Genomic DNA, 26,986 nt, shown 5'->3' on the forward strand with positions numbered 1-26,986 from the left:
ATTTCCATGACCCTGAAGTGGTTCATCTGGATGATTCCTTGTTGATAGGCTCACAGATTCCAAGCCACTCATCCAAAGGTGACCAGATTTTCCTGGAAACTTTTCTATTGGCTGGAGCTAGTGTTTCTGTCAGCAGATCTCTGCTTCACCACTGGATGGCACCTGAACATGGGAAATCAAAAATCAAAGCTAAGCTTTTAGGCTTCTGCTACAAATTTTTTCATCAAGAGAAGAAGAAGAAATCCCAGAAGTTGCAGAACAGGCAGCAAGGGAGAAAATAGAATGTTTGTTCATCAGCGTCTAATTGAGGCTAGTTAGAATGTTTTTTAAGTGGTTTCTTTGGGACCTGATTAGGTTATGGATGCCACATGAGACTCAAATCATGGGTCCTGTCTTCTGCAAGACACTGTAACTGGATTGTTTCCTTGATGTTTGAAACCATTTAAGCCTTGAAACAATGCAACCCTCTAGAAACTATCCAGCCAGACTTTTCGGACAAATGGACACACCCCTAAATCTAAGTACAAGAAGAAGAAAGAGGCTGTGTTTCCTATAAGGCTCCTCTCATTTCTTACGCTTTTTGTTTTATTTTTTTTTATTACAGAAAGGCTAGGAAATGGTCTCTAGTGAACTTTTCAACTTATTTAAATTCTATTATGCCAAACCAACTAGAGTGTCCCAGGCAGATCGTCATTCATAGATATTTATATGTGTGGTATTTTAGCTTAATCCTATTTCTGGATCACACTTTTCTCTCTCACCTGGTATTTATTCCCTCTCTTGCCTTGCTATTTCCCTTTTTTAAGTATAGTAAAATGCGTACTGAGTTGCTATTCAAGTCTAGGTTATAGTCACAGTTTTAATTAATTAATTAATTAATTTTTGCATGGGCAGGAATCAAACCCATCTCTGGCACAGCAGGCGAGAACTGCCACTGAGCCACCATCATCTGCCCTATAGTCACTTTTTAAAAAGATGTCTGTTTTCTCACAGAACGCGTATACTGACAGTTCTTGATTTTGCATACTTTTAGCAGATAAACAATTTTTTTTCCTTTTGTCACCTTGAAGTTTGTGACTGGTATTTCCTACTGGTGCTATTTCTCAAAATTAGTATGTGAACAATTTCCACCAAAAAGGTAGTTTTTGATAGATCTTAAAACTTATTAATTTCTATTTATTTCTTTAGTATATATTTATCTATACGTCTGTGTAGCTACTTAGGTCTCTAAAGGTTATGGTGTTCCTCTACTTCTATATTGCTACTTAGTATAAGAAAATAAATTATTATCTATTTCACTGAGATCCTGATTGGGGATTTCAGTTTTTATCTGCATGGGTTTGGATATTCTGCAGCATTCATTCATTCAACAAATGAAAGAGAAGGCATCTAAACTGGAAAGGAATAAATAAAATTTTCTCTCTATTCAAGTGACATCCTATATATATAGAAAACCCTGGAAAATCCACAACAAAGCTACTAGAGCCAATAAATTAATTCATCGAAGTGCTGACGCACAAGATAAACATGCAAAAATCAGTAGTGTTTCTATGCATTAATAATCAGCAATATGAAGGGGAAATCAAGAAGAAAATTCCATTCACAACACCATCTAAAAGAATCAAATCTAGGAATAAATTTAAGGTTATAAGATTTGTACATGGGGAAAACACTGCTGAAAGAAACCAAAGACTTAAATGGAAGGGCATTCCATATTCACAGATTAGAAGGCTATGTATTGTCAAGATACCACTTCTACCCAATGTAATATATAGATTACACACAATTCCAATCTAAACCCCAATAGACTTCATTGCAAAAATAGAAAAGCCATTCATCAAATTCCATATGGAAGGGTAAGCAGCCCTGAGTAGCCCATATCACTTTGAAAAAAATGTTGGAAGACTCACACTTCCTGATTTTAGAACTTATTGCAAATCTATGACAGCATGGTATTGGTACAGGACACACATGGAGACCAATGGAATAGCATCGAGAATTCAGAAATAAATCCTCACACCTTTGGCCAATTGAATTTTTTTTTTTTTTTTTTTGCATGGGCAGGTGCAGGGAATCGAACCCGGGTTTCCCACATGGCAGGCAAGAACTCTACCTACTGAGCCACCGTGGCCCACCCTGGCCAATTGACTTTTGATAAGGGTACTTGGCAAAAAAAGTCTTTCAACACATGGTGCTAGGAGAACTGAATATTCATAAGCAAAATGTGAACCATATCATAAATATTGGGCTAAAGTTAATAGCATAATTATGTTTCATCAGTTGTAGCAAAGGTACTGTGCCGACACAAAATGTCAATAGGGATAACTGTACATGTGAGAGGGGATTATATAGAAACTTTGTACATGCATGGTTATTTTATAAACCTATAACTGCTCTAAAAAGTTAAAGACAGTTGTCTGTGCTGGAGATTATATTCCAGTGGAAGAGATAGGCAATATGCAAGGAAGGTAGAATGTAGATGTTATGTTGTGATAAAATTAAGGGGAAAAAACCCTTAAGTAATCTAAAAAAATTTAGACCCTGGGAAAGAAGGTCTAAAAAGCTTGAGGGCTGTATTGAAATTTGAAGTCAGATGGTAAGAGAAAGGCTTAGGACAGACACAGTGGGAAAGTGGTCTCCACTGAAGGAAGAGCACGTCCAAAAGCCTGAGGTGGGATGTGTCTGGGTGTCTAAGGAGAAACAAGGAGGGCAGAGGAGAGGGAAGGTGGTGGTTTGAAGCTGTACGCCCTCTAGGAAAACGTGCTCTTAAATCTAATCTATTCCTGTGGGTGTTCAACCCTTTGTAAGTAGGAAATTTGATGAGGCTACTTCATTTAAAGTGTGATCCACCTCATTCAGGATGGGGCTTAACCCTATAACTGGACTCCTTTATAAATGGAGTGAGTACAGGGAAAGATAGAGCCAGGTATGCAAGAACGAAATGAACAAAACCTGGAAGAGAAGGGAGAGACTAGAATGTGCCGCCATGTGACAGAAGAGCCAGAGGTCGCCAGCAGTCAGTCTTGTGGGAGGAAAGCATCACCTTGATGATGCTATGATTTGGACATTTTCTCAGCCTCAAACCGTAAGCTAAGAAAATTCTCATCGTTCAAGCTGAACTATTTCATGGTGTTTGTTTTAAGCGGCCTAGGAAACTTGTCTCTTTGGTTCTCCACTGCCTGCTCATCATGTTGCATAGCTCCTGGCATAGAGTGACATTCAGATGATTTTTGAGTGAATTCATGTAATTGGATTCCAGAACTTTCAGAGGTGAAAAGCATGGCTGGTTGGATATAGGGCGGGGGGGGGGGGGGGGGGGGGGGGGGGGGGGGAGTCAGGTGATGTCCCAGCTAAGTATGGAGGGAGCTAAGAGTAGGATGCTACAAAAGTGGTTTGATGGGGAGGAATGAAATCCAGTGGGTTTTGACCCAGAGATGTTTAGTGTGCAGTTGGAAACAAAGTTGCTGCCCAAAGGTGCTAGGGGCAAGAGAGAGGTTTGAGAGGCACCAGTTGAAGTTATGGGCCTGAATGAGATCACCCTGAGAAATGGTCTTGGCTGGGGTCCCAGGGTGCAGAAGCAGAGAGCAGATGGATTCATTCCAGAGGTCAGAAGTCACGGAGTTGGTGTTGGAGGACAAGTGGAAGGCAAAGAAAAGTAGCACCCAAGAGCAATGTCCATACCCCACTGATGATGGTGGTGCTGCTGATGAGATTAGGAGGTCCTGGTGAGGGCATATTTGGGGTGAAAGTGAGCATCAAAATGGAAATATTTAGTAATATGCAAGATTGAAATGGGGATCTGTACAAAGACCTCCTAAGCTGAGGCTGTCGAAGTGACCTTAGTGGGGCCGTGCTGAGCTTGTTTTCACTGCTGCCCTCAGTGCAGGGTAGAAGTTCCAGTGTCATGGCCTGAGGATTGGGGACTGGGCCCCGCAGCCGGCGGCATGCTCCTTGGTATGCTTTAGTAAGATTCAAAGGGCCCCTCTGCATGGAAACATTGTTATCTTGCTGTTTAGCCTGGAACCCTGGAAATGTTTTCCATGCAGACTGTTACTATTTTTCCTTTGAGTCAGTGGGTACCTGCTAAGTTCCTTAAACAGCACTGAGCTCTTCAAAGGGTTGCCTTTTTCCCTCTGTCCTTTTTCATCTGGAAACACTGTGCTTTGATACTTGTGCTGTGCTTTGTCAAAGTGCCAACTGATAAATGATTAGGGACCATCAGTGAGCGAGTTTCACTTGCTGCTCGTGGATGTTACTTATTAACTGGGGAAAAGATCAATTTGGGTTGAAAGCAAAGCATGTTTGGCTCCCACTGTGTTGTGCTTGTCCTTGAGTCATGTCAGATGATAGTGCCCCAAGCTTGAAACAGTTGAAATCAGTGGAGGAGGACCCTCCCAGGTCTCTTTCCTCAGTGACAGATGGAAAAGACTTGGCAGGAAACTTTAGGCTCCCAAGGGCAGGTTCAAGGAAAGTTTGACAAATGCCTAAGCACTGGATGTTCCCACCTACATTATGAAAATGTTATAGTTTCAGATCCCAGTAGCTCCAGGACCCTAAAATCCACTGTACTTTGTTCTTTCACATTAGTGTACATTGTTGCAAGGTTATAGATAAAAGCTGCACTCTCTCTGACCAGTTTGATTTCTGCCTCTTAATTTTTCTTTATTGTGATATTCAGATCCTGAGAGTTTTAAGATAAGTTTCAGGTCCTTGGCTCAGTTGATTGTTGTTGACTATATGTTTGTATTGGAAATATACGATCGCTACCAAGGAGGGAGGACATCCTAAAATGTCAGCATATGTGGGGCTAGCCTTCTGAAGGAATGGCACTCACTGCTACATTTTGAAACAAAGGGCTCCAAAAAGGTAAATCTGGATGCTGGGGAAACACTGTTCAGCTGGTCACCAGCATGGGTTCAAATCCTCCAGCTCTTGGTATCACCTTCCCCAAGTTATTGAACCCTCTGTTAAATGTGGATAACAGCAGAGCCTATGCTCATGACTTTTGTAAGGATTAAATGAGTTATTGCAGGCCACCCTCTTAGTCCAGTCCAGCTTAGTCCACCTACAAGCTATTAGTTGCTCTTGGCAAAGCAACTGCAGTGCTGCCATTAGAAATGCCATATCTGCCATCCCCTCCTCCAAACCTCTTCCAACACCCCTGCCTGCTTCTTGGATACAGTAGCAGGTGCTGCAATTGAAAATGCTCTGTAGTTCAGAGGTTTGGGTGAAGCAAATACTTGCCAGAGAGTGTGGTTTGGTGAGAAACAGCATGAGTTGCCTCCACAGGTCTCTTGGCTCCAACTTATGCAGTCATAGCTACTACATGGGAAATGGGACTTCAGGGGTTCACATTTGTTCTTGTGGCCTGTTCCATTCCATGGGGACACAATGGACAAGTGCATTAATGTCTGTACCCTTTGTGAGTTTTATTTAGTGTTTTATTTTTATTGTTCAGAAGGAACTTCTCCCCCATTCCCAGAAGCTATCCCAGAGAGCTTGAGTGGTTCTGGCATCATCTCAACCTTTGAAAACTTCACCAGAGAACTGAGAAAGAAATACCAGGTAAATGGTCTACTTGAAATGGAAAATGAGCTCTTAAGTGAACTTAAAGAAACAAACTCATATTATTCATCGGTAGTGTTGCTGCTCTTATGTGAGGGTCTCTGGGGCATGTGTGTCTGGCCTGGCGGTGGGCACTTATTTTAGACCCTTTGCAGATTGGGAGTTGGATGTATGAGACAGCTAGTCCCTGTCCAATTGCTTCGATGGGGCCAAGTAATCCTATATGGAAATCGGGCTCGTGATTTGCTTTCATGGGTAGCATTCTCAGACAACTGGACTTTCAAGAAGCAATGATTTGGTTACAATGATTGACAGGGAAGAGGGGAGAATGAGTGAAGAATGGGGAACCATGTCACAGGAAAGGCATCTAGCCAGTGTGGGTGGCTGGCTGCTGAGATGACCTGAATCTCTGAGACACTGAGCTCGCAGGATGCCCCATCACTTTGTTTGCAAGCTAAGCCCCAGACCATTTTCATGCTCCCCCTTTTTAATCCCATTATTTATGAATCCCTAATGAGTTATTTATTAGTATATTTGAGAGAAGTATCTTGCCCTAACCAACATTTGCTTAACTAAGTTGAAAGATCTCAAAATCTTCTCATTTTCTGCAATATCAACAATAAGCCAATTTATAATGGGAATTTGCTCATAATATCCCATGTGTGATTTGATAGTGTGAATACAAGTTTTCCTGTTCTGTTTGTTGTCTTTGACTGGTAGCAAACCTATAATATGGGAAAGGAGTGTAGCTGCTCATGATGACTTGCCACAGTTTATTAGCAATAACGCTTATTATGAATAGCATTATATACTAACAGCACCAGCTTTTTAATACAAAGCAGACCCTCAAATTCGGTAGCTGTGTTTAACCCAAATGTGATCCTTTTGTTGTTGTCATGGTTTAGGTTAGGTACAGAAAGAGTCAACTTTATTCAAAAGATGCAAAGAAAGCACCGGACTGCCTAATAAAACTTTTAAACCAGATATGTCAGTGCAGGTAAGTGTTGGATTTAAAATCGAGTTTCCCTAAGTATAATCACTCACAAGGAACAAACGACTTTCTCGACCACTGTTGCCATGCCAGGAAGAGTTAAAGCCGCTGCAGATGTGAATTTTGATGCGTTGTTTAACCCATCTTCCTCTATAAGGTGAGGGTTGAACTAATCAAGATCTTCAGGGTCTACCATTGTGTGATCCTAAAACACTGTTCTTAAAAACTTTATAATTCGATTGTGAGAACAGGGCAAATGCAGACATGTTGATGTGGAAATAACACACGTACACACAAACCCCTACCTGTGACCATGTGGAGGGGGAACAGAAGTGCCAAGATCTCAGAGAGATGTGATGGGCTGAGGAGTTGAGTGGAAGTGTGGGGTCTCTGTAGTGATTAGGTATCCCTGCGGATTTCAAGATAAGTGGCTCCTTGGGTGAGTTTTTGGACAAAAGATTTGAAGAAAAAGAGCAGATGAACACAGGGATGGTCCCTTGTTGGGGAGAATGGCTTATAATGGCTAATAAATGTTGGAGGGGAAGAAAGGGATGGCAGGTGGTTTCTTTAACTGGAGTAGAAAGTTGGTTAGGACAGAACACATGATTTGAATAACAATGTATAATTATTTTTCAGACCCTTTTAAACCTGCTATGGTATTTGAGCATCAAAACAAACATTGGGCTTGGGGAATTCCCGTTATCTTTTAGGGGACACATGTCCATCTGTCTATCCATTCAGCAAATGCACACAGCGTGCTCGGACAGGGAGAGTCCTGAGGGCAAGCTTCACAGCTCTGTGCCTTTGGAGCACTTTCCGCCTAAAGGCAAACAGACGATAAGGAAGCCAGGAAATAAGCAATTTATGTGGCAGTTAGACACATATTTGCACCTGTTAGAAATTTTGGAATGAAAACATAGAGGTGTAAAAAGAATGTATTAGTGACTTCCAGACCACAGCTTTCAGGGTTGGAGTAAGGCAAGAGAAGGGTGTGAAGCAGTGGGGAGCCCTGGCTGGCTTGGCACGTTCTGTTCCAGATATTCTGTCTCCTCTACCTTAGAGCTGTGCTTACACTCTTGTCTTCTCCTAAGAATAAGTTTTCAATGCCAGCTTCCTTTGGGCTTTGGTTGAAAGGTTAAATGAAAGTATGACTAGTTAACTAGGCTGAGATAGGAATTTGTGGACAGGGAGCTGAGGAAAGAGAGAGACAACGCCCTGTGCATTCTTTTTTTTTCATAGCAGTTTTATTGAAACATGATTCATATGCAGTACAATAAACACATTTAAGGGGTACAGTTCATTGGCTTTTAGTATATTCCCAAAGTTTTGCGATTAATTTTAGAACATTTTAGTAACCCCCGAAAGAAATGCTTGCCATCAACCCCCAGTTTCCCAATCTCCCCCAGTCCTAGGCAGCCACTTGTGTACTTCTGTCTAGAGATTTGTCTGTTTTCCACTTATCACATAAGTGGAATCCTACAACATGTAGTCCCTTGTGACTGGTTTCATTTACTCAGTGTGTTCTCAAGGGTCATCCATGTTGTAGCGTGCATCAGTACTTCATTTGATTTTGTTGCTGAATAATGATTCACTGTATAGACAGGCCACATTTCTTTTATCCATGCATCACTTGCTGGACATTTGAGTTGTTTCCACTTTGGGGCCATCATGAATAATGCCGTTCAGATTGTTTCTCTGAAAGGTTTATTGTGATGATATGTTTTCATTTCTCTTGGATGTATACCTGGGAATGGATTTTCCAGTTTATAGGATAACTCAGTTTCATCTTCTGAGAAACTATACCAGACTGTTGTCCAAAGCAGCTGCACCATTTTATGTCCCACCAGCAATGTTTGAGAGTTCCAGTTTCTCCACAACCTCACCAAACACTTGTCATTATCTGTCTTTTGGGTTATAGCCCTTCTACTGGGTGTAAAGTGGTAGCTCATTGTGGATTTGATATGCATTTCCCTGATGGCTAATGATGTTGGGCAGCTTTTCATGTGCTGATTGACCATCTGTTCTTTGGAGAAATGCATCTTTAGCCTACATTAATTAGCAGTTTCTTCTTTTGGAGAAATGATGTTTGACTTAAGTGTCCTTCAAACAAGAATTGTCTGGAGAAGAATATGAAGCATCCTTGTTGTAATAATTGTGTCTTTTTTGTCACACCCAAGCAGCCGCACTGAAACACGTTGCTTTTATGTTTAATCAGACTGAATAAACTAGAGCGGTTCCAGAACTGTGTTCTTCAAGAGCTGAGCAATCTTGAGAGAGAGATTCAGGCTCTGAAACAACTTGAAAAGGAAGTTCTGGTAAAGCTCTTTTTGTTTGAAGCCATTTTGGTGAGTTGAGAGACTTGTTTCTGAACAGAAATAACTACTGACCACTTTTTAAAAAATTTTTGTTTCAATTGTAGGAATTTTGGAGGAAGCAGTCTGCTGATTTGAAATCATTCTGTGATTTGCAATTGCTGAGGTATTTCTTAAGTGTCTTTTTTTTTTCTTTTCTAGAAGCATCTTGGTTGAAGTATGAGGTAGTGCTTTAGCAAGATTATGAGTAGTTTTGATGTTGGTAAAACTTGACGCAAGTGACTGGGTAGCTGCATTGTTTTGCAACCCAGTCTCTTCAGTGTCATTGAGGATAACCAGTGGCTTGCGATACCAATCTAGAAGTGTAAACCTTAGAACACATAAACACGATCACCCAGATTTCAGTGCTTTTGATCCAAATTGTTTTATTTTTAGGTGGTATTTTTTAACAGTTAAAATGGTCAGAGGTTGAGAAAAATATTTACATTTGTGACTAAATAGTTGATTTTCAGTTATGTACAGAATTGTGTTCTCCATAGACTGTATAACATATAAAATATATATTTACATGTATTTGAAATGACATTTATATTTATGTATATAAGCAAATCTTTTTATCTTGTTACACATTCTTTTCACTGGAATCTGGTAGTATATATTCTGAGGTTCCTGCGTCTTTTTTTTTTTTTTGGTGCATGATCCGGGAATCGAACCCGGGTCTCCCGCATGGAAGGTGAGCATTCTACCACCGAACCACCTGTGCACCTGTAGCTTCCATCTATTTTATCCATTTGAATATCGCCCCCTCCTCTGGAGGCTGTGAAGTGGGGGAAGGGGAGTGGAGCCTTTCACCCCCCGACACACTTCTCTGGGAGAGATTATAGCGTTTTATCTTCCTATTTTAACAATCCAGAGGGTTCCCTGTTAAATTTGTAACAGCTAAAGCATTATCTTCTGGTTGAGAGACAGTTTCTATTACATCTGAGTCAAATGGTTTTAGGAAGGCTATCATTCTGATCACACATATATTTCAAGGCAAAAAAAATATATATTTTTAATTTGACTGATCCATCCCATTGTAGACTCTAGTTAACACAATAATATGCCAGTGTGGGCCATAGATTTTCAGAATTCTCCCCCACCCACTGAATGTGCCCATCTATGTACCATTGCACAGGATTAAAGGTGATGTCCCTTTAAAACATATTCACTGAATTTCTTTGATTTGTTGTCAGTGATTCTAAAACTTGTTGGAACCACTCCTTTACACGCTTAGAATTTATCAAAGATCCCGAAAGGGCTTTTGTTTATTCGTGTTATATCCAAGAATATTTTCCATATTAAAATTTGAGACTAGTATTTTAAAAATATATTGATTTAAAGTAACTGTAATAAAACCTTTACATTTTGCTTTTAATGGAAAATAACTACTTTTTTAGAGAAGAAACATGTTTGATGATGTTGCAGATCTCTTTAATGTTTGGGTCAGCAGCAGACACCTGGATTCTCACAGCTGCTTCTGTGTTCAATTGGTTGTGATACCACATCATGTAGCCTTTGGGAAATTCCGCTGTACATTCGTGAGAAATAAGAATGAAAAGCAAATAATGTCTTAGCATTATTATCAAAATAGTTTTGAGCCCATGGAATCTTTGGAAGCTTTTGGTTCCCATTCTACGCATTGAAGACCTCTGTTGTAAAGCAATACCCTGCTAATTACTCTAGAAGATTGCATGTCCAGTCTTCTGAAACTTGGGGAATTCACTAATTTTAACTAAACCCCACATTTTAGGCACCTGTCTCTGCAGCTCACACAGATTAACGTTGTAGGATGTTAATTATCTTTTGCATTCATCTCCCTTGGTAACAGGCCCTTATGTGAATTTAGGATACTTCAATGAACAGTACTATGACCTTCTCTTCTAAATACATCTTGCTCAGGATTCTTCTTTGCCCTTTGCAGTTCCAAACACACCTAAGCAAACTCGTCTGGCTGCCAGCCGCAGGTCACTGGTGAAGCTGTGAGCTTACCTGGCAGGCTGGCCACGTGCCCCATTCTGGGCTAAGCACCTTGTATTCAACAACCCCCGTGAGACTTAGGCAGTTGAGTTAGCTTGTTCAAGATTGCACTGCTCTAAGCATTTTTCCTTTTGCCATATTTTCACATGGAAGGCTTTACATAGTTTTCTAGGAAAGTGACTAGGCTGTTCCCTAGATGATTTCAGCCCCTAGCCTGGTGCTACAGGGAGATAGGAGTTCAGTTCTGTACACGGTCATCATGAAATACCTCTCTGTGTTGTATAAGCCGGTGGTGTTGACAGAGACAGTGCCTAAAATATAGAATCAAGCGATACGATGAATCAGTCGTGTTCATGTCCTGGGTTTGCCACTGACCCACCTGAGCTAAACATCGAGAAGTGAAATGATCTGTGAAATCACTGAGGTATCTGTGTGCATGTGTGTGTATGTTTTTGTTTTTAAATTGCCCAATGGGAATATAAGAAGAGATGGACCAATTTCTTCCAGGTTTAACCCAACTCAGCCTTCGTGAGGAAAGCCAAAGCCCCGTGTTATCAGTGAGTCACTGAGGTAGGTATTAAGGTTTGTTTTGTTGGGGTGAGGTGAATGGGGAGGGAGGAAGCAAGTACTGCAAGACGTTCTGATGCCTTCACCGTAATGCATGGCTGCAGCTGAGCTTCTCCCCTTTCACTATCTTTCTCATCCTAGAAACAATCTTTTTAGGTCTGGGTCATAAATTCACTCGGTAAACATCTGTCGTTGTGTGCTGTGTTCTTCAAGGACAGTGGTAAGCATTGAAATACAGAGGTTAACCCAACACACACACTCCCTCCCCCATTGATAAGTTCCTTGAAAGAAGCCAGAAAAAAAGACAAACCAGTAAAATAATAGGAAATGCATTAAGTTCTTTGAGGGCTACTAAGAGGTTGCTTTGCAGAGAGCAGCGATGTGAAGCATCAGCTTAAGATGGTCATCAGAGATCTTGCTGAGGAAGTGGCATTTAAGATGAGGTCTGGAGGTTAAAAGGTAGCTAGACTTGGCAACCATTTAAAGCAACAGTGTTGTACAGTGGCACACTTGATGTATTTGAGGAATTGAGAAAGTTATTGGGTCACATTGAGTGTAAGGTTAAGAGAACAGTAGGAACTAAATCTTACAAAGCTTCATTACTATGTTGAAGAGCTTGAGTTTTACATCAAGGGTAAGGGAAGGCATTGATGAGTTTTTAAGCAAAGGCATCGGTGATGAGGGTAGTATAATTTGATTTATATTTTGAGAAAAATCATTCTGGCTGTTGTGTTGAGAATTGAGATTGAGCAAGAGCAGAAAGAGGATAGGGAAGGTACAATTGAAATTAGGACTGAAATGTAGAAATAACAAATTTAAAGACTTTTTTAGAAACGCAGGAATTATAATATGAGCAGCTCGATGTCAACAGAATTGAAAACATAAAGTTAAGGACAACTTCTTAGCAGGACATACATTTCCAAAAGTCACTTAAGAAGAAGACTCATGAAAGAAATTGGTACATAAAAAAGCACATCCTTAAATGATATCCCAATTTTGTTATATAAGCTTTATTGCATTTATAGGGGATAAGTGATCTTTATAAAAATGATTTCAAGGAAGAGAAAAAGAGAGCCCCCTAGTTCATTTTATAATGTATCATTTTAGGAAGCTTCAAAAATTTAAATTAATATTTAAAATAATAATTTTAGGAAGCATCATTAACCTTACTATCAAAACTGAATAAGGATGATGAGAAGAAAATTATTATAAATCAGTCTAAAAAAAGAATGTAAATATAAAAATAGTGAACAAAGTTTTAGCCAGCCTATATGAGCAGTAGTGTAGTGAAGAGAAAGAAAAATCGGAAGTTAGATATATCTCATGAATGCAGGTATTGGTTAACATTAAAAAAAAGGGGGGGAATCTATTTTACACCATCAATAGAATAACCAGGTTCCTATCCCAGTAGATTCAGAAAAAGCAGTTGATAGAAATTCAGCACGTGTTCATGGTTAAAACCCAGCAATCAGTAATAAAACTCTTTGAAAACCGTGGCGAGTTGGGAAATAGGGTATCTCCAAAAGTCTGCCAGCAATACTGAACTTAATGGTAAAACATTTAAAATTATTGAGTCAAGAGCTTCTGTTCTTACCTCCTATTTGCATAGTTTGGAGCCGTGTAATTTCTGGTCAGCTTTGAGTGCCCTTTTGAGGTTCGCGATATTAAGTTCAAGTGAAAGTGATCAGCTTCACTGTGTGATTTTTCTTCAGCCCAGTTCTGCTGAAGTGTAGGCATAAATAAGATAGGGATAGGATTGATCTAGGGTTGTGGTTTTATCAGAATCCAGAGAGAATGAAGGCATAAGAAATTGAGGTTGGTTGCTTAGGAGTTGATGCACCGTAGAAACCAGATGGACAGAGGGGAATTGAAGCTAATAACTTTGACCAGTTGTAAAGTGGTGGAGTCATTGGCTTGGCACTCTCAGTGGGATCAAAAGTCTGGCCACTGGAGATAGGAGAGCAAGCGACCTGAAAGGCCAGGAAGTGGTGGCTAGGGAGTAGCGTGCTGAGAACCAAGAGTTCAGACTGAGGAGGTGTGACAAAGACATGGCCTGAGGGTACAGAGCTGCGGAGGAATTGAAGGTAGTGTCCCAGGAGGTGAAGAGTTCGAGAATGGCGACCCCGAAGATGAACACGGGTCCTTTGTGACAGTAATTACCTAGTGAGGCTGGTGGGAACCAGGGCAAAGTGAATGAAAGGGTCAGGAGGTTGACTGTGATACCGAAATGGAGGGCACCGATGTCAACAGGGAGGTTTCTACTGGAGAGGGATTCGAGTGCTGCGTCTGACTGCCCAGCCCTCCTCTGGCCATGGATAATGGGATATCGGGGGGGGGGGGGGGGGATAACAGCTTTCCATTGAGGGCAGGGCAAATTAGGTGTGAACCTGCATGACAGTGGCTGTCTTTTGGCAGTAATAAGGCAAAGAGGGATTTCAGAGCAGACAGGATTGGCTTTGAGAGATTTTTAATGGGAGGAGATGTAGAGATTTCTTGCTGCGACCCCCTCCCACCCCCACTTTCCCTGGTGGCCCGGTAGCTTGTACCTGTCACCCTCCGAGCTTCCCGGGAGTGGTAGCAGCCCACAGAGTAAATAAATGTGGAATATGCAAAGGGATCATCAATCAGTCTGTTTTTGGATAAATTGTCTTTAAAGACAGCAACCTTCCCGCTCAGTTGGAGCCTTTGAACATTATTTTGTTCATTCCCACAGCGTTTAATAATGGGGCTTTTGACTCAGATATGAACTTTGAGGTTTTCTTCAATTAAGAAGTCTTAATGAGATTCTCTAAGTAGATCATATCCAAATACGGTTTTATAAAAACGTCATTGTATTTGTGTTAAAGAGTGCTGTAATGAGAAAAACTAAAACTAAAACCAACAACGATGCATTTTGTTTTCTTTCACTTGAGGATAAGTGAAGGGGGTGATTTTTTTTTTTTTTTTAAAAACCACTTCAGGGTCCAAAGTTGTGCTTTGTGGTTTTTTGACTCTGCAAGTTTTCATACAGATAAAATGGGACATTTTCAGATAGGTATAGTGATAATGTTATTACAATGTTGGTTGTAATAGTGAGACATTGGCAACTACTAAATGCCTGGCTAGTGTTTGGTTGAATTAAATGGGTTGATACATCCATGTGATGTGCATGTAGCAATTAAGAAGAATGACTGAGATGATATCAGTTGATTTGGAAAGATGTTTAGCGGAGCAGACATCTTTATGTGCAACAAAAGCTCATTGCACAGCAGAATATATAATATATATAATGTGATCCCTTTTGTATAGAGAATTACATGTGTATGTATGTGCTTACTCAACAAACATTTGGGTCTTTTGGGCTAGGCACTATTTCAGGGATTGGGGATACATCAATACCTGCTTGGTCATTGGCTTCATGGAGCGTGTGTTGTGATAGGAAAGATGGACAGTAAAGTAAACAGATAAGAGTTCATGATCATGGAAAAGCACTAAGGAGAAAAATGTGATAGAAACGCATAGTGTGGGAAGGAGAAGTTAAGTAAAACCTCTCCAAGGAAGTAGTGTTTAAGCTAAAAACCTGCAGAGAGGGAAGGAGTCAGTCTTGGGAAGCTTGAGGAAGAACATTTCAGAGGGAATGGCCAGGATAGGTGTTCTGAGGCCAACAGGAACTTGCATGTTCTAGGAATTCGGTGAGGGCCAAACAAAATGAGGGAAGACAGAGTAGCACAAGATCAGAAAGCCTTCTTGACCAAAACAGAGAAGGAAGAAATGAGACAAAATAAAGTTTCAGGGGCTGAGAGATTTCAAACAGAGTCGATAGGTTATCCTGAAGGTTATTCTTATGCATTATATAGATATCCCCTTTTCAGTTTATGGTGTATTGGAGTGGTGGGAGGGAGGTACCTGAAACTGTTGAACTGTGTTCCAGTAGCCTTCATTCTTGAAGAGGGTTGTATAAAGATACAGTGTTTACAAAATGTGACTGTGTGATTGTGAAAATCTTGTGGCTATGCTCCCTTTATCCAAGGTATGAACAGACAAGTAAATAAATAACAAGGGGAGATAAGGAGTAAAAAACAATTGGATAGATGTAAATACTAATGGTCAATGAGAGGGAGGTGTTAAGGGGTATGAGATGTATAAGTTGTTTCTTCTTTTAATTTTTCTGGAGTGGTGCAAATGTTCTAAAAATGGTCATGGGGATGAATACACAACTATCTGATGATATTGTGAGCCATTGATTATAAACTTTGGATGGACTGTATGGTGTGTGAATATATCTCAATAAAAATATTTCTTTCTTAAAAAAAGATGAAGGTCAATGGTGTGGGGGCTGTGTGGAGGTAGGGGTGTCTCCTAAAGTCTGTGGACCACGGAAAGGAGTTTGAATTTTTTCTAATTGCAGTGAAAAGGGTCCCTACAGGCAAAGGACCGTTACTAAGGATGTGTGTTTTGGTGTGGGGAGTCGGATGATGTGTGCTGTGGCGCTGGAATGGAGAGGGTCGAGGAGGAGGCAGATCTAGAAGGATGGCTGGTGGACAAGATGTGGCTGGAGAGGAAAAGGCAGACTCTAGGACTACTTCCAGGTTTGGGGCTTGAGAAACTAGGTAGATATTGGTGTCGTGGAAGGCAAGAAGGAAGATTGGGGAAGACCAGTTTATTGGTAGGAGAGAGGGTGGAAGAGGATAGGTAACAAAAGTGTGATTTGCACATGCATTTGATATGTGGCGTAGACATCTGAATGGAGTCTTCACGTGAGTAATGGGATATTTGAGACTGAAGTACATGTAGAGGCTGGACAGGGACTGGACAAATTGATTTAGCGTCCGAGAATAGAGAGAAGAGGGTTCAGGACAAAATTCTTGGGCTCCTCTAGTATGTCAAACTTGGGGAAAGGATAGGGGATGACCAAGAATTACCAAAGAGCTAAGAGGAAACCAAGGAGGCAGTGGTATCACAAAAGATGCGAGTTTTTGCACATATACGTACGTGTATACCTTCAAGTCTAGATTCTAGAAGGATGTTCACCAAAATGTTAACTGTGGCTATTTGTGTGTGCTTACATTTAAGGTGAAATTACTTTATATCTTTTGCTGGTCTATATTTTTAGAAATTTTGAGACATGAGTCACTTTTGTATAATAAACTCAAACAACATAAAAGTTTTTTAAGTAAAAAGTTTGAAAATTTTCACACTCCCTAAACTTTCACTTCATTCATGATCCAGAGATAACTCTCTCTTAACAGTTTAGTTTATATTCTCCCAGACATTTTTTCCCATTCCTACACAAGAATATGTACAAATGACTGCTCAAGAATACAAATATGTTTTTAGATAACAAAAAAATGGTATTATGCTGAATATCATATAATGTTGTTGCTTCGTTCAATCAGCAATAAAAGTAGGACTTCTTTCCAAGTCAGTAATAGAGGTCAATTTATTTTCTTTAAGACTGCAAAATAGTCTAGTTTATGGGCATACTTTATGTGTTCTATTCTCTATTTATAAGCGCCTAAGTTATTTTTTAATATTACAAATAATTCTGTAGTGAATATCCTCATTTGTAAATCTTGAATTGCTTTCATAATCTGCAAAAATAATTACTAGTTTGATTTGGGGAAACATCAATAACTGCAAAAATCCAAACTGTATGCTAGAAGAGGACATTGCAAAGAAAACAAATCAGAGTGTCCTAGTTTTCCAGAGTTGCTATGACAAATACTACGAAATTGATTGGCTTAAACAACAGGAATTTATTGTCCCATGGTTTGGGGGACTAGAAGTCCAAAGTCAAGGTATTGGCAGGCTATGATTAGTCTGAAGTCTGAAGCATTTTAGTACTAGTTCGGTCGTGGCCTCGGTCATGTGACAGTCTGCCTAGGGTTTCTGTCTCCTGCTCTGATTTCTACTCTTCCTGCTCAGTTGTCTCCTTATAACGATGCAAGTCATAATGGATTACGGCCCACCCTCTTGCAATTCAGCTTTATGTTAACACCGTCAAAGTTCCTACTTAAAAATGGATTCATACCCACAGGACTAGGGATTAGAATTCCAACACCCCTCTTGTGAGGAATGTGGTTCAATCCACAGTACCGGGCTGACGATTTAAGTTCCCATTCCTACTAGAAAATTGCATCCAACGTGAATTAAATGTGCGTGTTCCATTTGGTCACGTGACAGAAATTGGACAACAGCAACTAAACCAAACAGGAGATTACCTTTCCTCTGGAAGAAGCCCAGAGCTACTGTTACTATCATCCATGGATGGACAAAAGTTTTTAATGTATTTTTTCTTTTGTCACCCCTTCTTTCGCTGTCAAGGCAAAGAAAACTTGGCCTAACAAAGGTCTGAAAGATGATTTCCTATGTTTTCTTCTAGAAATTTTATTGTCCTGATTCTTATATTTAGGTCTTTAATCCATTTTGAGTAAATGTTTGTATCTGGTAGGGGTCCACCTTCATTCTTTTACATATGAGTAGCCAGTTTTCCCAGCACTGTTTGTTGAAGAGACTATTCTTTTTCAGTTGAGTGGACTTGGCACCCTTGTCAAAAATCAATTGGCCGATGGGGAGTTAAAGTTTAAATTGTACAGAGTTTCTATTTGCATCGATCGTAAAGTTTTGATAATGGATAGTGGTGGTGGCAGCACAGCATCGTGAATGTTTTAAAAGTACTGAAGTGTATGTTTGAATGTGGTTAAAAGGAGAAATGTTGGCTTATATGTGTGTTATTAGAACAAAAATTTCAGGAAACAAAAAACAGGACTGTACAACACAAACAGTGAAGCCTTATGTAAAGGTTTGTCGATTTTATTGATCTTTTCAAAGAACCAACTTTTGGTTTTGATGATTCTCTCTATTGTTTTTTAATTCTCAATTTCATTTATCTTCACTTTAATTTTTGTTATTTATTTCCTTTTGCTCACTTTGGGTATAGTTTGTGCTTCTTTTTCTAGATCCATAAGGTTAGGTCTTTGACTTGAGATTTTTCTTCTTTTTTAACATAAACATTTACAGCTTATTTATTTCCCTTTCAGCACTGTCTTTGCTGTATCCCATAAGTTTTGATATGTTGTGTTTTCAGTTTCATTTGCCTCAGATATTTTCTAATTTCTCTTGTGATCTCTTGTGATTTCCATTGGCTGTTTAAGAGTATGTTGTTTACTTTCCACATATTTATGAATTTTCCAGTTCCCCTCTGTTATTGATTTCTAACTTTATTCCATTGTGGTTGGAGAAAATACATTATAGGATTAAAAAAAGGAAAAGAAACCCAGTGGGCCGCAGGCAGGCCAGGGTGGTATAGCAACTTTAGCTTGTGTTCGAGATTCAAGTTCATTTAGCTTCTTGCCTTGACGTCCTTTACATGACTTTGGTTTGTTTTCAAAATTTTTTAAAAATACCAAAAAACACCAAACAAATGCAAGCATTCTTATTTTCATCATTCCATTCTCTATATATAATCAGCAATTCACAATATCATCACATAGTTGCATATTCATCATCACGACCATTTCTTGGAACATTTGCATCTATTCAAAAAAATAAAACGAAAACAGAAAAATATTTATACATACCATACTCCTCCCTTTCATTGATCACCAGCATTCCTAACTAAATTTAACATTTGTTCCCCCTGTTATTTATTTTTATTCCGTATGTTCTACTCGTCTGTTGACAAGGTAGATAAAAGCATCAGACACAAGGTTTTCACAATCACACAGTCACATTGTGAAAGCTATATCATTATACAATCATCATCAAGAAACATGGCTACTGGAACACAGCTCTACATTTTCAGGCAGTTCCCTCCAGCCTCTCCATTACCTCTTGAATAACAAGGTGATATCTACTTAATGCTAAGAATAACCTCCAGGATAACCTCTCGACTCTGTTTGGAATCTCTCAGCCATTGACACTTTATGACCTTGGCTTTTTACAGTCACGAGGTGGCTTCCTTCTCTCTGGGTGTCTCTTATGCACATAGGCAGGAGTAAGAGGTTAGATGAAAGTTAGAGGTAAAAGATGTATGCCAGGAATGTCTGTCCAGTTTTTTAAATCAAGGAAACAGTTTTCATGGAAGCTCAAACCCATAGAATTTTTTTTCTTTTTGAGGTTTCAAAATCATTTATTATCATTCTGTGGCTACATTACCTACTGTGTTCAGGCCAAAAAGATTGACCATGTACACAAATGGAGCTCTTAAATTTTTTTCTGTGTATTTATTTAGGTGTACTTGGAACATGTTTTAAGTAAATTTTTGTATTCCCTTGCACAGATTCCTTTTACTTTTTTAAAACATTTTTTATTGTGAAATGTAACGTATATATACAGAAAAGCAATACATTTCAAAGTACATTGTTATAAGTAGTTAGAGAACAAATTTCAGAGTTTGGTATGGGTTACAGTTTCATGATTTTAGGTTTTTCCTTCTAGCTACTCCAAGACACTGGAGATAAACAGATATTAATATAATATTAATATAATGATTCAGTCATACTCATTTGTTAAATCCTGTTTTCTCTGTTATAACTTTGATCCTTCTCCCACTCTTCAGGGGTACTTGGGTTATGCTCATTCTGGCTTTTTCAGGTTGGAAAGAGGTGTTGATAATATAGAATAGAGGTAAGGAACTACTTGATATTCTTGGAGATGTTGGCCCTTCTGGGTTTCAGGATTTATCTGGCCTACAAGCAATCTGGAGGTTGTAGGTTTCTGGAAAGTAACCTTAGTGCAGTGAGAGCCCTGGGTGTTATGTTTAACAGGAATGGCTTTGGTTTAGGGTTTGGCAAGCCATGGTAATTAGTAATACCGAGCTGAAGCTTGTATAACAGTGACCTCCAGAATAGTCTCTCGAGCTCTGTTTGAACTTTATTAGCCACTGATACCTTATTTTGTTATATTTTTCCCCTTTTTGGTCAGGAAGGCATTGTTGATCCTATGATGCCAGGGCCAGGCTCATCTTGGGTAGTCATGTCCTATGTTGCCAGGGAGACTTTCACCCCTGGATGTCATGTCCTGCATAGCTGGGAGGGCAATGATTTCATTTGCAGAGTTGGGCTTAGAAAGAAAGAGGCCACATCTGGAGCAGCAAAAGAGGTTTTCTGGAAGTAACTCTTAAGTATAACTATAGGTAGTTCCAGTCATAAGCTTCAGGAGAGCAAGCTTCAAGATCAAGGGCCTGGCCTGTTGATTGGGGAGGCCCTAATGTTTGTGATAGTATCATGGGTTTCCCTAGTGTTAAGGTTTAATAGTTTGTTCTAGTTTGCTAGCTGCTGGAGTGCAATATACCAGAAATGGAATGGCTTTTAAAAGGGGAAATTTAATAAGTTGCTAGTTTACAGTTCTAAGGCCAAGAAAATGTTCCAATTAAAACAAATTTATAAAAATGTCCAATCTAAGGCATCCAGGGAAAGATACCTTGGTTCAAGAAGGTCAATGACATTCAGTTTCTCTCTCAAGTGAGGAAGCACACGGTGAACATGGCCAGGGTTTCTGTCTCAGCTGGAAGGGCACGTGGCGAACACGGCATCATCTGCTAGTTTCCTCTCCTGGCTTCCTCTTATGAAGCTCCCTGGGGAAACATTTTCCTTCTTCATCTCCAAAGGTTGCTGGCTGGTGGACTCTGTTTCTCGTGGCTATGTTGTTCTGCTCTGCTCTCTCTGAATCTCCCTCCAAAATGTTTCCTCTTTTATAGGATTCCAGAAACTAATCAAGACCCATCCAAATGGGTGGAGATGTCTCCACCTAATTCATCTTAACAACCACTCTTTGTTAAATCACATCTCTAGGGAGATGATCTAATTACAGTTTCAAATAGACTGTACTGAATAGGGATTCGAAGAAGTGGCTGCCTTTACAAAATGGGATTAGGATCAAAACATGGTTTTTGTAGGGTGCATACATCCTTTCCAACCACGTAATTCCATATTTTTACTCCAGTCCCTCAAGGGCCTTTGCCAATACTTTTTAATTATCTGCCCAACACACTCTGGGATATATCCAGGTATTACATTAACAAACCTGTAGCCTTTCATTTGTCTTCATCTCCTGGGCCAGAGCAGAGTTAAGTGACCCACCCTAACTGCAAGGGAATCTGGAGGTGAGACTTTCACCGAGCACACTACTGTTCCAAATGTGAGCAGGGTTCTGGTAATAGGGGAGACAGGGAGCATAGATAGTGGGTAGATAACTAGTAATGTTTGTCATGCCTAAATTAAATTACATTGCTGAGCATAGAAAAAGAGGTTCAAAACTTCATCACACAGCTGATTTCTCCCTACCATTCTTCTCAATGAGTGTGTGTCCAAGACTGATACCAGCCCCTGCTAACCTTGAGTTTAATGAGCGTCTAATTGGTTGAATCCCAGTCTGGTTATTAACACAAGTATTTTGCATATGGCATGGCCCCTAAACCAAGACACCCACTTTGCCTGCTGCTCCACCAAAAACTAACCAGGTGTGTTGGGGTGTAGAGAGATGGCATAATTACGTCTTCAAACTGGCACATGTTTAAGGGATTCTCAAGGGTAATTTGATCCCATTCATTTGCCACTTAGTGTACTGTCTATAGCATCCAACGTGTGTATTAGATACAACTTCACTACATATCTGAGTTAGTGACATTCCGTGTAAGAATGAGTGATATTCATATTGGCTCACTGAGTTCTGATGGACCAAGGGAGGTAGAAGCTCTGGCTTGACTAATTACTGTTTTCCTTTTCCTTCCAATCAGTCCGAACCTCCTGAAGAAGAAGATTGAGATAGAGCTACTGTTGGCTGGGGCCATAAAAGGCAGTGGGTGCGTTCTACCCCACTCTGTGCCGGTACATTTTGTTGCACTACAAACAGAATCCCTGAGAATTGTTGATCTGGAATGGAATATATGTCAACAGTTTGCAATTGTGTTACTGTCAATTTGTTCACAAAGTCAACCTTTTGTATTAAAATTTGGTCCGGAAATAGGAAGTTCAGGCTTAGCCACTTTGATGATACTGCTTTTTAAAATGATTTTAAAGCTGAAGTTGATTTTTTATTTGAAAAGTATCTTTACAGTCTTTTTTGGGAAAAAACTTAAAAGCATCATATGAATAAGATTCAGTGTGTCTCTTTGGGAAAAAAATTTAATTTGGAAATGATGAAAATAACTCAGATGAAAATGGTATTGTATTTTGAAACTAAAGTTAAGAGGTTTCCTTTGATCTACATATATTCTTGTTTCTCCAGCACCTTAATAAAACCATCATCTTTAGAGAGAAGAAATAGTTTCTGTGTAATAATTACAAAATGCTCTAATGAAGTTTGAGTGCCTTAGTATTTAAATATATTGTTTAGCATGAGTTTATTTTAGAATAATGGAACTGTTTCTGTTTCCTGGTTGCTAAAACAATCACCATACAATGGGTTGGCTTAACAACAGGAATGTATTGACTCCTGGTTTCAGAAATTAGGAGCTTGCTTTTTTGGGGGGGATTGGTATTTTCTGGCTGGCCAACAATCTTTGGGGTTTCTTTGCCTTTCTGTCACATAGAAAAGTACATGGCAGCATCTTCTCTTTTATCTTCCAGGTTCTGTTGCCTTCCAGTATCTCACTGATCTCTATAGCTTCTTTTTCCACGTCTAATTTCTTTGCTCATAAGGACGTCAGTCATGTTGGATTAAGGTCTATTGTCTTTCAAGTTTGGGCACACTTTATTTGATAGTATCTTCAAAGGTCCTGTTTGCAAATGGGTTCATACCTACAGGACCAAGGATTGGAAGCTGAACCTACCCTTTGTGGGGACATGAGTCAATCCCTGACAATTCAAATTCTGGACCCCCAAAAGATGTTCTTCCCAAATGCAAAATACATTCATTCTATCACGTAATCCCAAAAGCTTTAAGCTATTTTATAACAGTGCTAAGTGCAAAATCTCATAAAAATCAGTTATCAGTGTGGTCTTTCCTGGGGCAAAACACTCTCCAGTGGACCTATGAAATCTAGAAAATGCTATCTGCTTCTAATATACAAGGGTGAGACTGGCATAGGCTAGACATTCTCAATGCTGAAGGAAAAAATTGGGAGGAAAACAGGGATATTGGGTCCCAAACAAGTCTGAGACTCATTAGGGTAAACTCCATTAGAGTTTGAAGTTTGAGAGTCAACTATGGTCTGCGGTTTTTTTCTCCAAGCCTGATGGAGCATCAGCCCCACCACTTCCAAGCATTTGTGCAGTGGGCATCTCTCCCAAACTCTGGGTTAAAAACCCCACTGTCTCTGAGCATTGGAATGCCAGCACTCTCACTGAACATTAGGACACAAGGCCTGCCCATTCCAGGTACAGGGTGGACCTGCCCTTTCTACACACGTGGAAGGGCCTGCCTTCTTGGTCCAAGGAGATCTTCTGCATTCTGACCTTTGCTTCCATGGTCCTGCACTTGCAGTCATTTTTCCTTCAGTTTGTCCCTTCTCTGTCCCCTTCAGTCCAGGCTGGCAGTGATCTTCGTATATATTTTGCAAACCTTATTGGTCTTGCATGCAGTTCAAGTGGATTCAAACCATCAAAAGGATAGAATTTTTCACAGGTCCTTCCTGGATACCTGAGTTTCCAATCCTGATTTCCACGGATATGGCTTCATTTCAGTGGAAGAATTTCAAAAGTTCAAAAGAACTTCAGCCATATAAGGTTCAGACCCTCCCTCGTTAAGGTCGGGTGCACCTTAACTAATAGCATCTTCAACGGTCATGTTTACAAGTGGGCTCGTGTCCCCAAGACCAGAGGTTGGGACCTGTGCATGCATCTTTTGGGGGATACAAACTTTGTTCATGATTGGATGAGTAAATTTAAGACTATAGGCTGAGAACTGTTTATTCATTATACTGCATAAGATATGTCATACAGCTTATGAATTTGTAGTTTAATCTCTGTGAAACAAATGTTTATAATGCAAATTTGTTTTTTGAGCTTTTTGTTTTTTAAAACCTATGTTTTGGTATATTGTTGTAAGATTTACTGAGTATAAGAGCACCTTTGTTTAAGTCCAGAGGATTCAGTCAATTTTATTTCATTTAGGTATATCCAGTTTAGGGTTCACAATTTTTGGTGACCTGGAGATTTATGGATTTAAGTGTCTTTCCGTTCATTGCTTCATTGAAGGGCAGCTACAGAATATGTTGACTTTGGGCAACTAGTGAATATGTATTTGACCACTATTTTCTATGATGTCTTGAGTTGGGATACAGAAGGATGTTACAATGGCTGAGACATGATCTTAGCTGTTAAGAAGGTCTATAGAGGGAGGTGAGACATCCATACAACTGTAAATCAAGGCTGTATGTGACAAAGGCCATCAATGAGGTGGAAACTGAGTGCTGTCAGGGTTGTAAGGAGGGAGAGGACAGTTTGTTTTAGTGGGGTGATGAGCTATGCCTTCCAGGAGAGAGGTACTAATTGATGTAGATCTTGAAGAAGGGGAGGGTTTTTGTAGAATTAGAGAAGAACAAGCCTGAATAAAGGAAGAGAGGCAGAAAAATGTACACTTTTTTTTGGTTCAGTGTGCATATACTATTGTGCTACCATCAAATGGTATTGCTATATCCATTTCTGGGTCTTTACAATTGGTACTGTTGAACATTCTGTATTCCTACAGCATCAAATGCCCAATCTCTAATTTTTTCTACCTCCTGATAACCTGTTTTTTCAACTTTAACTCTCAGAGTTCACTCAGTCATGATAGTTCATATTACACCATACCATAGATTCTTTTTGAGGTCCTAGGTGACTGTGAGATATCAATGGAAAATAAATTTGGCTGGGCCCAAATTGTAGTGCCTTTATTGGCTTGATTAGAAGGACTTTTGTATCAGTGAAAAGGAGCCATGGCAAGTTTAAATTTTTTTGTTAAATTAAGGAAAAAATTTAATAGGTGTATTAGCTACCGAGAACTACCATAACAAAGAACCACAAACGCCAGACGTTTATTCTCTTTCAGCTCTGGAGGCTGGAAGTCTGAAATTAAGGTTAGAGCCTTCCTCCGGAGGCTGTAAGGAAAAATCCTTCCTTGTCTCTTCCAGCTTTTGGTGGCTCCTGGAGTTCCTTACTTGTGGCAACATCACTTCAACTTCTGCCTTGTCTTCACATGGCCACCTCCTTTGTAGGTCTCTATGGTTCCTCCCTTCTACTTATAAAGACATCAGTTATTGGATTTAGGGACCCCCCTATATCTAGGATGGTTTCATCTCAAGATCACCACCTAATTATACCTGCAAATATCCTATTTCCAAGTAAAGGACATGTTCTGAGTTTTTGGGAAAATACTTATCAATCCTCTATGGTAGGAAGTGGTTTCAGAAGAAGTGGTAGCAGTATGAAGGTGAAATTCAACATGCCTGGAGGTTATTGCTATAGTAAATGCCTTTGCTAAGACAGGACAGTGATACTGGGAGTGAAAAGAAGGGGCAGATGTGAGAGTTTAGGGTGGGTATAGGAATGGAAAGAGCTAATTTTGAGGATGGGTGCTTTAAGTTGCAAAAACAATGAGCTTAAGGTATTGGGGCATATCTTTTTAAAAAATATCCACTAGACAGCTTCCATTCAATATTGTTTTATTCACCAAATCCTTAAGGGGAACTTACTGTGTCCCAAGTGCTGTGCTGTGCTTGATATCAAGTTAAGGATTCAACATTGATACAGTCTTCGTCCTAGAAGTGCTAGTTGTCTGATCGGATATGGATGTTAAGGAAACAATTTACACAAATCAGTGTCAAAAGCAACTTTGACAGGTGTTCACACGGATTGTAAGTTATGGGTGGGATGGTGTTTTGATTTGTTAAAATTGCTGGCATGCAATATACCAGAAATGGGTTGGGTTTTACAATGGTGATTTAGTAAATTAAAATTTAATTTGAATTCTTAGGCTGTGAAAATGTCCAAATTAAGGCATCAAGGGAAGATACTTTCTCTGAAGAAAGGCTGCTGGCATCTGGGGTTCCTCTGTCATGTGGCAAGACACGCGGCTGGCATCTGTAGGTCCTTTGCTCATGGGTTTTGCTACTCTGAGCTCCTGGTTCCAGTGGCTTCCTTTCTGAGCTTCTGTGAGTCCTCTCAGCATCTCCAGTGCTTTTCTCTCTGAGCGCTGTGCTTTTTCTGCCTTTTATCCTTATAAAGGACTCCAGTAAAATGATTAAGAACCATCTTGAATGGGCTGGGTCCCATCTCAATTGAAATAACCTAACCAAAGTTCCCTTCTACAATAGGTCTGCACCAACAGGAATAGATTAAAAGAACTTGGCCTTTCCTGGGATATGTAACAACTTCCAAGCTACCACAGATGGGGTAGCAGGACACTGTCAGGGTCAAGCTTTTTGGGAATAGCACAGAGGAAAGAGGAAGCATTAGGTATCTTGGAGGGCTGACGTTCAGCAAGTAGAGGAGGGAGTGTAGTAACATCAGCTCCCTCATCTCTTTGATCCTCTTGACCTTCTACTATACCTTGGACCCTTTACCAAGTCTGAATCAATGTAGACTTCCTTTTTAAGTCACTCTACTCATTGAGAAATGCCCCATCCCCA

At 39.8% G+C, this 26,986-nt stretch overlaps 1 protein-coding gene across 1 annotated transcript in view; it reads left to right on the forward strand.

The window, feature by feature from the left end:
• SYCP2L (synaptonemal complex protein 2 like) overlaps positions 1-22,651 on the forward strand; it is a 124,346-nt gene extending 101,695 nt beyond the window's left edge. Inside the window, exons 28-34 of the mRNA XM_077143315.1 lie at positions 4,335-4,460; positions 5,459-5,565; positions 6,471-6,562; positions 8,772-8,871; positions 8,976-9,034; positions 11,395-11,457; positions 22,172-22,651. Of these exons, the coding sequence (XP_076999430.1) occupies positions 4,335-4,460; positions 5,459-5,565; positions 6,471-6,562; positions 8,772-8,871; positions 8,976-9,034; positions 11,395-11,419 (509 nt within the window). The 3' untranslated portion in view covers positions 11,420-11,457; positions 22,172-22,651. The remainder of the gene's footprint in view (positions 1-4,334; positions 4,461-5,458; positions 5,566-6,470; positions 6,563-8,771; positions 8,872-8,975; positions 9,035-11,394; positions 11,458-22,171) is intronic.
• Positions 22,652-26,986: the final 4,335 nt, after the last annotated feature.

This window comes from Tamandua tetradactyla, chromosome 25, assembly GCF_023851605.1.
Source record: "Tamandua tetradactyla isolate mTamTet1 chromosome 25, mTamTet1.pri, whole genome shotgun sequence".
NCBI classification, from domain to species: Eukaryota; Metazoa; Chordata; class Mammalia; order Pilosa; family Myrmecophagidae; genus Tamandua; species Tamandua tetradactyla.